Source organism: Hippoglossus hippoglossus, chromosome 21 (assembly GCF_009819705.1).
Source record: "Hippoglossus hippoglossus isolate fHipHip1 chromosome 21, fHipHip1.pri, whole genome shotgun sequence".
Taxonomy (NCBI): Eukaryota; Metazoa; Chordata; class Actinopteri; order Pleuronectiformes; family Pleuronectidae; genus Hippoglossus; species Hippoglossus hippoglossus.
Window position 1 is genome coordinate 16745937 of NC_047171.1, and position 13135 is coordinate 16759071.

A 13135-nucleotide genomic window follows, 5' to 3' on the forward strand; every position below is an offset into this window, starting at 1 on the left:
CATTTTGAGTGAGGCAGATGTATTTAGCACATGAATCCCCTGCGACCTCCCCTCTGGGAGGATGTACCCGGACCCCCACTGAGGTTACATCACTGCCTCTGCCCTATAAGCCCCTGATGGTCGATAATTCCACCCAAGGCTCCGAAATGTAAGGGCATCTTTTCACGTCTGTTTTGAATGAAACGCACATAATCCGAGGCTGCTGGACAGTCAAATAATTCTGCTTCTGCAGCTGAGGTGCACCAATCAACTCCCCAATTATCCACAGGCCCTGGCAGATGGAACCATGCTATTTGTGTGCAGCTGGACCCTTTCATTATTTACACTTGAAATGATAATGACATCATGTGTGCACAGCTGCAGTATTTTGCATCCGCACGTCACACGGCTGAGATTGTGTGACAGAATGGATCGGTGGCGGAGGATCCTCCTGCAATATTTACTCGCAAGAGATGGAGGTTTTCTTTCTTGTGGTATTTAATAACAGGGCGGAGATGGACAGAAAATAGAAAGAGCATTTTTGCAAGAGTGATGCGCCCCGGAGTCAGAGCCAAGGAAAGTGCATGGTCGAGATCAGTCAACAACTCAGACACATCACTGCGGCCCATATTTCAATTCTGCCTGTGAAGCTTCTTCTGGGCTTAAACAGATTTTGTTGAGCTGGGTTTCTGGAAAGTTTCTGGTTTCTGGAGTATGGGCGACTCTCTTTGAAGAGTAAAAGTGCTAGTATTTTGTTAAACTGTCCACTTTGTGCAAGAAGAAGATGGGATGACTGGCAACAGGGCTTGGGAATAACAGAGTAGAAGATTTTATTTCATCTGAACAGGTTCAACAAACACAACTCTACCAGGAAAGCACGTATACACTTACAATCATGTCATGTAAACTGCTATAAGATCCTATTCTGGTGATACAGGACCTGGCCAAACATGTCATCAAGCAGGTCTAGAATTTACAATGACACTGAACACTAATCGCTGCTTGTCTGCTCTTGGACCGCTGCTCAATTCACACAGCGCTTAGCCAGATATGACTGAAACGTTGACATGCAGTTCCATGAAATAGAGATCATGGCATTTTACTGGTGCTTTCCACGCATCGGGGCCTTTGGCTGAGTGGGTCGACTCATATGATGCTCTGCTCACATAATCTTCTCTTGACATACTGTTGAGTACCATCTATTTTATGGCGTTTCTGTGTCCCTGGTTAACCTCGGAGTGGGTTTACACTGCTACCTGGCTATTTTTAGAATAATGGGGGTATATATGTTTTTGTAGTTTCTAGCCTTTTGCCAAACGTTTCCATTCAGCACAGCAGCAAATGCAACACCTTTAAAGACACCCCCCCTCTATGTCTATGCACATCAACACGACATGGGCAGCTTTAATCCCGACAGAAGACATATTCAGTGTAGCTCGTCCAGATTTTGTCCTCGTTTGGATCATTGCTGGTGTAGGCGCAGGTGCCCGTGGAGCTGCAGGCCACCATGTGGAAGCCCACCTCTGTCAGCTTGTCAAACGCCTGCTCCAAGAAATTATACTTCAGATAGTACCGGGACGTGTATCTCTCTGGGGGCCGGTCCGGGTCCCTGCTCTCGTTCAGCGTCTCCCCAAACACCTCTTTGGCCAGGGAGGTCTTCCCGCACACCGTGATGCGCGCCACCCGCCTGAATTTGGCGTCGGTCTGGATGTCTCTCCCGATGGTGTAGGAGCCGCGGTATCCTATCGTGATGTAGCCCGACTTTCTGGAGTCCAGGGACGGGGAGCGCGTGGCACCGGTGATCGACATCGCGCGTAAAGTCTCCATGCCCTGCACGGAGGAGCCGCACAGCTGCGCGCCTTCCTCCGTGTCGCTGTGGCTGATCTCCTCGCTGATTGAATTATCCTTACTCACCCGGGGGCTGAGCCGCTTGGCGAGGTCCCGCAGTTGGAAGAAGTCAGCCTCCCTCTGCAGGCGGCTCTTCTCCGGGAAGTAGTCCGGCAGCACCAGGTTCAGGTCCCGCAGGTAGTCGAGGATGTAGCGGAACAAGAAGCCGTCCCGGTCCAGGAAGAAGCGCCCCTTGCTGTCCCTCGCCAACTCCTTGGGCGACTTCTTGCTGAACATGTTCCACAGGAGCGAGTCCGGGACGGCGACCAGAGTTTTGTGCCTGGTGACGTACACCTGTCCGCCGACGTTCAGCTCGATGATCTCGCTGAACGGGGAGACAGAGTCCCCGCAGCCGGAGCCCCCGCAGCCGCCGGAGCCCCCGCACTCAGTGTCGGCCAGTGCCATGTTGCTGTGCGCGCCGCTGCACTGATGTGGGATCAGTGGAGACTCTGAGCAGCGAAGAGGCTGCGGCTTGTTTATGAAGCCTGGGCTTACCGCGTGCGTGTGTGCGCGTGTGTGACGTGTTGACTGTTAAGTTAATATTTAACCGTTACATGGCTGAGTTGTCCTGTATGATCCCCCCCCCCCCAACATACACACACACACGCACATAGGCATCATGCATTCCCTAGCCCCTAACCTTAACCATCACAACCAACTCCCTAAACCTAAAGCTGAACCTGATTCAATTAATCATTACAATTGTATTTGTATATCTCATATTCACAAATAAATCACAATTTGTCTTATCGGGCTTAACAAGGTGAGACATCCTCTGTTCATAACCCTAAAGCTACTAAAAAACCCTATTAACGGGGGAAATAAACCACAGGGAACTCAGAGAGAGCCACATGTGAGGGATCCCTCTCCCAGGACGGACGTGTAACTGAACACATAAACAAAATAACAGGATTTACAACACTGATGAGAAAAAAACTGTTTGTAGCATAATGAAAAAGGGTGTCAATGTTTAAAGTATTTGTACATAAGAGAGCAGTCTTGCTGGAATCATAGTCCCCGAGCAGCCGCCACCATGATCTACAGTCCATCTTCATCATCCACCACCACTTTACTGCTAACCTTAACCCTTAAACCAAGTCTTAACCCTCAAACAGCCCTTTGAATTTGTGAGGACCAGCCAAAATGTCCTCACAATGTCAAAATGTCCTCACAATGATGGTATTGAACCTCATAACTATAGATACACACACACACACACCTTTACAAAGCAGTGTCCCATTAAGCTGCTACAGCTGTCAAGTTGTATAATTCAATTTGTAAAGTTGACGGTAGCAAATTTAAACCTAAACCTTATTCTAACGCTAACTGTAACAATCAAATGCCTAAACCTAAGCCTGAACATAAACCTTATTCAAACGCTAACTCTAAAAGCAAGTTTTAACCCTCAAACAGGCTTTTAACAAAGTGAGGACTTGACTAAATGTCCTCACTTTCCCTTTATGTCCTCACTCTAAATTCTATGCTCAAAATGGTCCTCACAAAGATATAAGTACAAATACACACACACACACAAAGAGAGAGAGAGAGAGAGAGGTAGCATCAGTCTCTTCCAGACACATTTGATTATGTGTCATTTGTTTCATCTTGGCCTTTTCAGTACAGATATAAATTCAGCCTGCTCTACAGGTCTTTAGATTATTTATTGAATCAAATCATTTATGAGAGGATTTTCCTTTTCTTCAAATCCCACAGGATCACACACGGTCGCAAATCATGCAGCTGGTTAAAGTTATTCAGCTTTGAGCAGTGGAAGGAAAATATGGAAAGAGTGACACCCATTGCAGCTCTGAGGGAAATGCAGCCAGCATCGTACACATCACAAACACACACACACACACACACACACACACACAAACAGAAAGATAAAGAGAAAGTGAATTTAACTACATTCATTAATTTACAGTTGAGGATCAAGGTAAAAGGGTGGTTGTGGCTCTGGGGTTAGAGCGGTCAACCTCTAACCAGAAGGTTTGCTGGTAGGTGAAATGAAATGGCCCATTCTCATATAAGTGCTGCACATGGATGCACTGTATGAATGTTTTGGTGAATGCTGGGTGAATGTAAAACTGTCCTTTAAAGTGCTTTGAGTGGTCATCAAGACTAGAAAAGTGCTATATGAATACAGACCGTTTACCGTTTTACCATAAATGTGATCTGAACTGTCACAAGATTGATCTCAAGTGCTTATTTTGTAATGAGTATGAATTACAGTAGAAATGTAAGAATTGAGAAAGCAGTTAGTAAAGAAGTACTTTATATAAATATTACAGTACTTGTTGCATGTGCCTGTGCACTGAAGTCCAAATATGGTATCATGTGCTTCGTTAAAGCCAAGATGGCTCTGATCAAATTCGAAACTCACAAACCATTTGGGCCACCAATGTAAGTTCACCAACAAAAAAAACCAATTCTTTGTGTTTATGAAAGAAATCGAACAGCACATGTCAACAAGTTTCCTCTCGGGAAAAAAAGAGATCAAATCAGTTATAGTTTGCAGCACCTTTTAAAGTGTTTTTATGAATTTAAAGTCAAACTCTTGCGTCTTCTTCTTAATTTGTTTTTCCAGCTGCCTCTGTTCACATGTTCAACTCCTGAAGACACCACGACTGAGAATCTCCACAGATATAAATAACATATATATATATATATATATATATATATATATATATATATATATATATATATATATATATATATATATAGGATCACAAGTTAGTGTAATGCTGATCTATGATAAATGTAAAATAATCAGTACATTTCCCATCAACCTGAGTCATGATTAAGTTGACGCAGTGCAAACTAATCTGCATGTAAACAAAGAAGTTTAAAAAGTTAACTAGCTAGTAATTGATACCTGATTTAACCTGTTAAAGCATTGTCAAATAATTATTCTCTGAAATGAAGAAAGAATTGAATAAAGTAATGAATAATGAGTTGAAATGATTGGATAAAAGAAGTGGACGGACAAAAGCATAAAAATACAAAAGTAAACTGAAGTTGCTGCTGATTTAAGAAGTAATTGATGAATGAAATGTCCATCTTCTGCCATCATGCGTTGTTATAATGTACTTATAGTTCATTTCAATACAAAATATTGTTATAATGATAATTAACTTTATTTGTAAAGCACCTTTCATACAAGAAACATAAATATAAAAAGATGTGAAAATGTAATTCATTTAAAAGAACAGATTTGAAGTTACATTTTTTAATTACATTTAAAAGGAAAGGCAATAAAAAAAGAAAAAGAAATTAAATTAGAAAAAAATGCATAGAAAAAGAAAAGAAAGAAAATTATAACTGGCAAGTGCAAGATCTGTTTTTATTGTTTCTTTTAAAGACGTTTACTGGATTAGCTGCTCTGATATCTAGCGACAGTCAGTTCCACAACTTCGCAGTCATTTTTAAATTTGTATTCTTATAAATGTAATTTTTACATGTTACTTAAAATCTGTTCTTGTAAATGACTTACATTTTCACATCTTTTTATTTTTATATACATGCTTCTAAAATCCTCAGATTTTCTTTCTGCTGTTGTTGGGAACCTCTTACCATTAACTTTTAGAGTGATATTTTGATAATGACATAAATGTTGTGTAACATTACAGAGGTCTTGTGATGATCAGCGTGTGATTTGCTGAATACTCCCTGTTCAGAACTTCCCATTGCAGAAAATTCCCAAAGTCTGTCGAAACAAAACAGGTTGTGAAAGGTAGCTATGTTCCGGTCAGGGTTTTTTGGTTCAGTCCGACGTTTTAAACACTTGAACACTCTGAAGTTAACTGTAGATTTCAAACTCAGACATTTAAAATCAAAACGGATTTCCCAATACATTGTCTACCAAGCGGTCAAAAGAAACGAAAAAGCCAAAAGAAAAAAAGAATCAAAGATGAGGACCTGTCATTGTGAAACTTCTTACTTCTCCTCCTGGCTGTTTGTACACAGTTTGGAAAGTTGGTAGTCCTGCCCTCAGACCGTGTCATGACACATAAAAGGCGTCTGCACATCCAAAATCTAGCATTTGAGGAGATTGTGGAGCTGCAACAATGCTGCGCAAGGTATCACACATTTATCTTTTCTTCTGATACAGATTGTCTCGTGGTTTTCCAAGATTTCACGACATGTTTTAGACAAATACAAGCAGCATATTTGAGTTTCTTAGTCTCTGAATTGCAGTTTGGTCTGTGTGAGTTTTGGAACTGACTGGCCCTGCTTCACCTCACCAGGGTATTACAGAGAGCTTTGGAGCTGCCGTCCATTCCCTCAGCACCGCTCAGCTGACAGATGGGGTGATTAACAGGAGCAAAAGGATGATTCTGGACACCCTGGGTGTTGGGTTATTAGGAACCAGGACAGCTGTCTTCAACAAGGCTCTCACGCACAGCCAGGTACAGTGAACTGTTTGACTAGTTACTAGAAAATAGAAGTTAGCGACACCAGCGACCACAGATAAATGCTTTCTTGGGGCTAGAACGCAGAGTCATACTTAAGACTGCTGGCAGAGGGTAAATACAGTAAGATTGTTATTCATGTCGGCAGTAAAGACATCAGCAAAAATCTATATTGATTCGGTGTGTACATATGCAAAGACACTGTTGGACGGCATTCATCCCAGTATGGTTGGAGCGGTTCTCATAACTAGAAATATCACAATGTATTAAACAGTCAACACCTTTACGGTCCAGAGTTGAGACCAGGAGGCAGAGTTGCGGTCTTACACGCTTCTCTGTGTTTCTATTAGAGCCGTCACCCCCACGTCATCCCATAGAAACTGTCTGCCCCCCCGACCACCTGAATTAATGAAACCAAAAAGTAAACAGAAAGGTGATACATTCAAACCTAATAAAAGTTATCTATCAAGAGTCATTTTAATTTTCATAACATCCTTCGAGGGGCGTACTAAATTGCTGTTTATTATTAATCGATCCCAATTCACAAGGTCTCGATTCGATTCAATATCTGTTCAGTTGAGGATATTTCATTGTAAAATACAAATTTTGCTTGGACATGTTTAACTGTGCAAGGAAACCTCTAACTTGGTGCGTTATTAAAAATTTGAAGGCAGGCCTGTCACAATAACAATTTTTGTTGGACGATAAATTGTCCCAGAAATCATTATGATGAATCATTTTGAAACTATTTCATACCACTGATATGACAATTTTACAGCATAATCATTCACCCTTTCAAAGAGCAATGAACTCAATTCTTAAGAATATTCAGTCTGACATTTGAATTATATTAAAATATCCTTGATGAATAAGGATATTTAAATATAAATTAAACCACACACACCCACAAAAGTAAATAAGAAGGACTCTCAGGCTATGTTGTCACCAGCTCAGTAAACAGGATGGGATGGTTATGGTTTAAATGAGCTTTAGCTTTGTATTGTATTAGGTTAATATTCCAGCGTTTCCCGGAGCGAATCAAAGAAACTGAAAATGTCCCTTGATAGAAAAAAGGTTCCCCACCCCCGTTTTATGTAAAGTGCCTTGAGATAATGTACATTATGATCTATACAAATGATATAGAATTGAATTAAAATACATGACATTGTATGTATATGAAGCTTTTAAAACCTAATGGGAAACTAAATTAAGGGAAACCACTATTTCTTTTACATGTTCACATCACTCATCTTATTACACTTTTATCCATGGATGACAATTTATCACCTCTGCCAAGGAGGTTATGTTTTTTGTTGTTTTGTTTGTAAGCAAGATTTCACAAAAACAACTTGGTGGAGGGATGTGGTACTCGTTCCGTTTTCAGAAGCCCAATCCAGGAACTTTTTTCACTTTCTTTAATATTTAGGGATGGGACAACCGTTTCAAGAAAAAAAAAAATCGAAATTTGTTGCAACATCATTGCTTTAAGGAGACATTTGGGCCTTGGCGGAGTTGTGCACTCTACTGAGGTTCATTCTTGTTTTGCTATTTGCCCAGAATTGTTTCCTGGAAGTTGGTAAACTTATTTTCACATCCCTTTTTGTGTGATTGCAGTCGTTCATGTCTGAAGAGAGGAGCAGCGTCTGGGGTAAATCCAACATAACTCTGCCTCCCCACTATGCTGCATTTGTCAATGGCATCGCTGTAAGTTTGTTCAAATAAAAGCATCATGATATACAGAAAGCAAAGATGTGGTGTGGTGCTGTTTTGACCTGATTATTATGACCACAGGTTCACTCCATGGACTTTGACGACACATGGCACCCTGCTACTCATCCCTCGGGAGCCGTGCTGCCTGCGTTGCTGGCCCTGGTAGAGACCCTGCGTTGCCGGACCTCCGGTCTCGAACTGCTGTTGGCATTCAACGTTGGCATCGAGGTGCAGGGCCGACTCATGAGGTTCTCCAGAGAGGCGCACAACATCCCTGAAAGGTGACGTACTTTCAAATGTTGCCCCAAATATGAAATTAGTGCAAAGTTCTGTCTCATTGAAAGTTAGCATAGACTGGAGATATTATAGCACAGAAGAGCTGATTCATCCGAATGACATAAAGACCAACACCTACCTAAAGTGGTGTCTATTCATGACCATAAGTTGGGTTTTAGAGAGGGGGGGTGGGGGGATTTTAGTCTGAGATAATCACAGCATTTGAGAATGATGTGCAAAAATGCAACATTTCAATGTCCCCCAGTAGATTGTGGATTGAAACCACATTTTTGGGGGGGGATCTGCACCCTCATAGATATCAGTCCCTCAAACATGCCTGATCTTTATCACCAAGATCCATGAATTATTCTCTGAGAAATCAAGAAAAATGCTCTGTTTCACAATATTACAGAAATTGTAAATCACATTTGAAAAGACGCAAAAGATGAGAAGTTGAAGACCAATTAAGTTTATTTTATTTATTTTTTTTTTCCTGCACCTGCCCCCTTATCTGGATCCGCACCAATATTTAATGCTAACTTCCCTAACTCATGCCCCACCACTCCACAACATGTCATGAGAACTGGTTAAGCAGTTGTTGCATAATCCTGCTTGCTAACTAAACAAAAACCACAGATGACATAACCTCCTTTGCAAAGAAAACTTCTTTCAAGGACCTTTTTTCATTTCAATAAATAACCAAACCCCCAAAAATCACTGACTACAAATGATTCCACCCAGCCTTAATCAAAGCCTTAGCTGCTATAATAAACTTGGATGTATCCTCATAGTTTGCTCATCTTTCTCTCCCAGATTCCACCCCCCCAGTGTTGTTGGGGTGATGGGCAGTGCTGCAGCCTCAGCCAAGCTCCTGGGTCTGTCCCCTGCACAGTGCACTCACGCTCTGGCCATCGCGGCCTCCTCTGCTGGGGCGCCCCTGGCCAACGCTGCCACACAGACCAAACCCCTCCACATAGGAAACGCAGCTCGCAGAGGCCTGGAGGCAGCTCAGCTGGCCCAGATTGGACTGGAGGGGAATCCAGACATCCTGGATCTGGACCGCGGGTTTGGGGTTTACTACAAAGACTACAGTCCCTCAGCGATGCCAGATTCTGCTTCCAGTGGCTTTAAATGGATTCTGGAAGATCAGGACGTGGCCTTCAAGCGCATTCCCGCTCACTTGGGGATGCACTGGGTCGTGGATGCAGCTCTGGCAGCTCGAGGGAAGCTTGTGAGAGCAGACAGGAACTTTGACCTCAGGCAGATCCGGCACATCACACTGCGAGTTCCTCCGTCCAAGTACATTGACTGCTCCTCACCAGCCACAGAGCACCAGGCCAGGCACTCGTTTCAGTTCAACGCCTGCTCCGCGCTGCTGGATAACAAAGTGACGGTGGCCTCCTTCAGCGAAGCTCAAATCAGCCGAACCGCTCTGAGGGAGCTCCTGTCCAGAGTGAGGGTGGAGACGCCTGAGGACAACCGGCCCAGCTTTGACGAGATGTACTGCGAGGTTGAGTTAGAAACAGTCGAGGGGCAGAGCTACACAGCCAGGTGCGATACCTTCTACGGCCACTGGAGGAAGCCACTGAGTAACAAGGACCTGGTGGATAAGTTTAGAGTTAATGCTTCGTCAGTGTTGTGCACAAAGGGAGTGGAGGGATTGATCGATGTGATCGGAAACATTGAACGAGTGAATGAATGTGAGATCCTGGGTTCATATCTGAGGATGACAAGTAGTCCACACGAGCAGTTATACAGCGTAAGGTATATGTGATTGTACTGTATCTAAATTTGGAATAATCCTCGTAATATTTTGTATTTGAAATTCAAATATCCTTGTAATTTAAAATCCTTGTAAAAATGTCTGATAAACGTTTTTAACATGACATGTTCACGTGCACTAAATGTTTTTCTTCTGTGGTGGAGGAGTCTGAAATAAAATCAACTGAAAATGTCCACTTTTTCATTTTATTGCATTTTCTGTACAATACTCTTCCTGCTATTGATTTTCAAATATGTGATCAATACTACTGTTGTGACACTGATCCGCTGCTTCAGAATATAATCCAGTAACACAGAGTTAACAGATCTTTGTCATAGTTATAGATAATCCTGGATGATGTGCACATTTTTTCTACAAACGAGTATCTGGAAGTGCTTCTAATCGAGACGATGCTTTATCTTCTTCAAAATCAGCTCAGCAGGCAACCACCTCTTCTTCTCTTAAACTCTCCTTTGAGTTCCAGTCAAGTCAAGCCAGCTTCAGCACGTCCCGCACCATCGACCCGATCCCGTCGAAGATCTCGTGGATGGGAGCGTTGCACATGAATGCGCAGGTGGTGACCAGCTTGTTCTTCTCGTCCACGTGACTCTCGCCCACGCCCTTGCTCACGTGTTTGCAGCCCAGCTGATTGATGGCCTCCGCGGTGCCTGTCGTGTCTGGGTACCTGGCGTGAAGAGAGCAGGACCAAACAGTGTTCAGTTACAAAAAAGAAGATCTTTGTTAGTTAAAAGAAATGCATCAGTGAGGCTTTCTTATCTTTAGTTTATCAGAAAATCCCCAATCTGGGAATATAGCATCACAACTAAGAAAACTGTGAGTCTTCAGATTATCAGATAGGACGAGAACGAGCCAAAATATCTGACAAAGTTATCGAGAAGTTAAAATCTAAGTTTAACACAGCAAAGATGGACGACTTGACTGCCCCCAAAAGGTAATCACGTCAATCACCCCCTGGTGGCTGGCTGCAGTATAGGTCATAAACCCTGCCTCCTCCATGTCAGTGGATCACATGGACCAAACTCAAAAGTGAAATAAATGTTTCTCAAAGATGATTTCTTTCATTTTAGATAAAGCTAATTATTTTAGAAAGTTTGGTTGCAAATAGTTTGATGATGATATAAAAATGGGTCGTAACATCATGAGGGACAGCTGAGACTGACTCGTGATTGGTTGGCAGGACCGGACCCAAACACTGTGGCTTTATCCCCGATCGCTCTAAACTTTGAATATCAGGTTTGGTCAGACTCACTTGTCGTCTTTCTCCATGCCGACGGTGACCTCACAGCCGGGGAGCACCTTGGCAGCCAGGACAGGCGAGATGCAGCAGAGTCCGATCGGTTTGCCCTCGCCGTGGAACGCCTGCAGCGCCGCCTTGACCTCGTCGTTAACGGAGCAGTCCTTCCCCTGCACCGCCCACGTACACAGGTTCTTCGCTGCCCCGAAACCACCTGACAAACATCAAAACAGAAGAAGAGTTGAGAATATTCTATACAATCACTGTATAGACAGGAGTGAATTTAGACTGGAAAATAAATCATGTTGCTACGACCACACCTGGGAAGATAATGGCGTCGTGGTCTTTGACGCTGAGTTTGGACAGGTCCTGGATGTCTCCCCGAGCCAGGCGTGCGCTCTCCACCAGCACGTTCCTCTTCTCCTGGGATGGTTCGCCCTTCAGATGATCCACCACGTGCATCTGCTCAATGTTGGGGGCAAACATCTTCACCTGCAGCAGAAAAAAGACAAAGGTCTGGACTCTGATGTCATCACCAGAAATACATAACACATAACTCCAAACACGTTCTTCCACCAAATCTGGATTATTATGATGATCTGCACCAAATTTTACAAAAAGTTCTCAAACCCATAAATTTGTTATATCAAGAGCCATATGTTATTTGAAGTTGTTGAAAATGTTGATAAAAAAAATATCTAAATCTGCTCCTTTAACCATATCCAGACCAATATGTAAGGTTTTCTTCCATCACTCCACTAAGTTTGGTACAATAGTGTGTTTCATCTAAATTGTACGAATTGTTGTTTTCTTTACCCGAGAATGGACCCTTTATATTTAAGTACTTCATATTTACATCAGGAGTGGGTCCTCTCTACGGAGGCCGCCATGTTTTTTTTACAGTAGCCCAGACTGGACAAACTAAAGACCTATTGAGTTTTTATGACAACTGAAGGCTACGACAGGTTCTCTTTCCTGATTGGAACATGCAACATCACCACTAGATGTCCCTAAATTCTACACACTGAACCTTTAAATACAAGTGAACCTTTACAATGGTTTACAGTCATGCACAATGTGTTTGTGTTTGTGTGTGTTTGACCAAAGTCTGTTGATGTTTTGTGTCTCTAAACGAAGTAGAGCGAACTATGATGCATGTGTTTGTTGTATGGTTCATATTCTGTTCTACTGTAGCTGTGGGATCCACTGGGTCTAACTTCAGTTGCTTTGCAGGTTGACGCCGGGTTCACACAGGACGCGGAAGCCTCTCTGACCTGAAGCTTAAACCTGCAGCGTGTTTCTCCAGCTTTAAATCACACACATGCAAGACGTCAGCAACATCAACAACAACAACAACAACAACCACCACCACCACCACAACAGGAAAACAACAAAACTGTTCAGTAGGTTGCATTGAATCAAAGTACAGATAATCTGCTTGTAGAGGGGGTCACGCACGCGCGCACACGCACACTGTCACACACTTACACAGACACACACACACACACACTTACACTCGCTCCTCCTCTGCTCAGGTGAACCAGAATAGCGGAGGCCTCGTGGATCTCGCTCCCGTCGTAGACGCCACATCCCGCCAGCACCACGGCCACGCGCTTCGCCATGTGTGCGGAGTAATAAGTTTGAGAGACGGTGTGAACGGGGCTGAGGGTCAGCAGGTGACGAGCACTGAGCCGCAGCACAGAAAACAGCATGGTGGAGGGACACAGAGAGGACGCCCCCTATCTGCCAGCTTCTTCTTCTGCTGCAGTTTAAACATGTGCACACAGGCGTCTGCAGTGCTGTAGCGCCACGCCGTGGTGTAAAGTTTAGACCTCACAAGCCAAAATAAAAATG

General features: G+C 43.2%; 3 protein-coding genes across 3 annotated transcripts; 1 reads left to right on the plus strand and 2 right to left on the minus strand.

The window, feature by feature from the left end:
• Window positions 1-526: 526 nt before the first annotated feature.
• kctd12.1 (potassium channel tetramerisation domain containing 12.1) lies at window positions 527-2370 on the minus strand. Its single transcript, XM_034574884.1, has one exon. It carries the CDS (start codon window positions 2269-2271, stop codon window positions 1384-1386), a length of 888 nt encoding a protein of 295 aa, XP_034430775.1. The 5' UTR covers window positions 2272-2370; the 3' UTR covers window positions 527-1383.
• A 3393-nt stretch (window positions 2371-5763) lies between these two features.
• On the plus strand, window positions 5764-10072 carry acod1 (aconitate decarboxylase 1). Its single transcript, XM_034574879.1, has 5 exons — window positions 5764-5945; window positions 6114-6275; window positions 7893-7982; window positions 8070-8269; window positions 9078-10072. The coding sequence occupies exons 1-5, from the start codon at window positions 5934-5936 to the stop codon at window positions 10036-10038; spliced, it is 1425 nt and encodes a 474-aa protein (XP_034430770.1). The 5' UTR covers window positions 5764-5933; the 3' UTR covers window positions 10039-10072.
• Window positions 10073-10221: 149 nt separating this feature from the next.
• On the minus strand, window positions 10222-13037 carry zgc:162944 (uncharacterized protein LOC569993 homolog). Its single transcript, XM_034574885.1, has 4 exons — window positions 12796-13037; window positions 11602-11773; window positions 11297-11495; window positions 10222-10711 (listed from the first exon to the last, which is right to left on the minus strand). The coding sequence occupies exons 1-4, from the start codon at window positions 12991-12993 to the stop codon at window positions 10516-10518; spliced, it is 765 nt and encodes a 254-aa protein (XP_034430776.1). The 5' UTR covers window positions 12994-13037; the 3' UTR covers window positions 10222-10515.
• Window positions 13038-13135: the final 98 nt, after the last annotated feature.

Excerpts from the sequence above, each read along its gene's own strand:
- kctd12.1 (XM_034574884.1), bottom strand. The coding sequence starts at position 2,271 with ATGGCACTGGCCGACACTGAGTGCGGGGGCTCCGGCGGCTGCGGGGGC.
- acod1 (XM_034574879.1), top strand. Across the intron at positions 6,276-7,892 it reads AGGCTCTCACGCACAGCCAG|TCGTTCATGTCTGAAGAGAG; the intron begins GTACAGTGAACT and ends GTGTGATTGCAG. Across the intron at positions 7,983-8,069 it reads CATTTGTCAATGGCATCGCT|GTTCACTCCATGGACTTTGA; the intron begins GTAAGTTTGTTC and ends TTATGACCACAG.
- zgc:162944 (XM_034574885.1), bottom strand. The coding sequence starts at position 12,993 with ATGCTGTTTTCTGTGCTGCGGCTCAGTGCTCGTCACCTGCTGACCCTC. Across the intron at positions 11,774-12,795 it reads TGAGCAGAGGAGGAGCGAGT|GTGAAGATGTTTGCCCCCAA; the intron begins GTAAGTGTGTGT and ends TTTCTGCTGCAG. Across the intron at positions 11,496-11,601 it reads CGACGCCATTATCTTCCCAG|GTGGTTTCGGGGCAGCGAAG; the intron begins GTGTGGTCGTAG and ends GATGTTTGTCAG.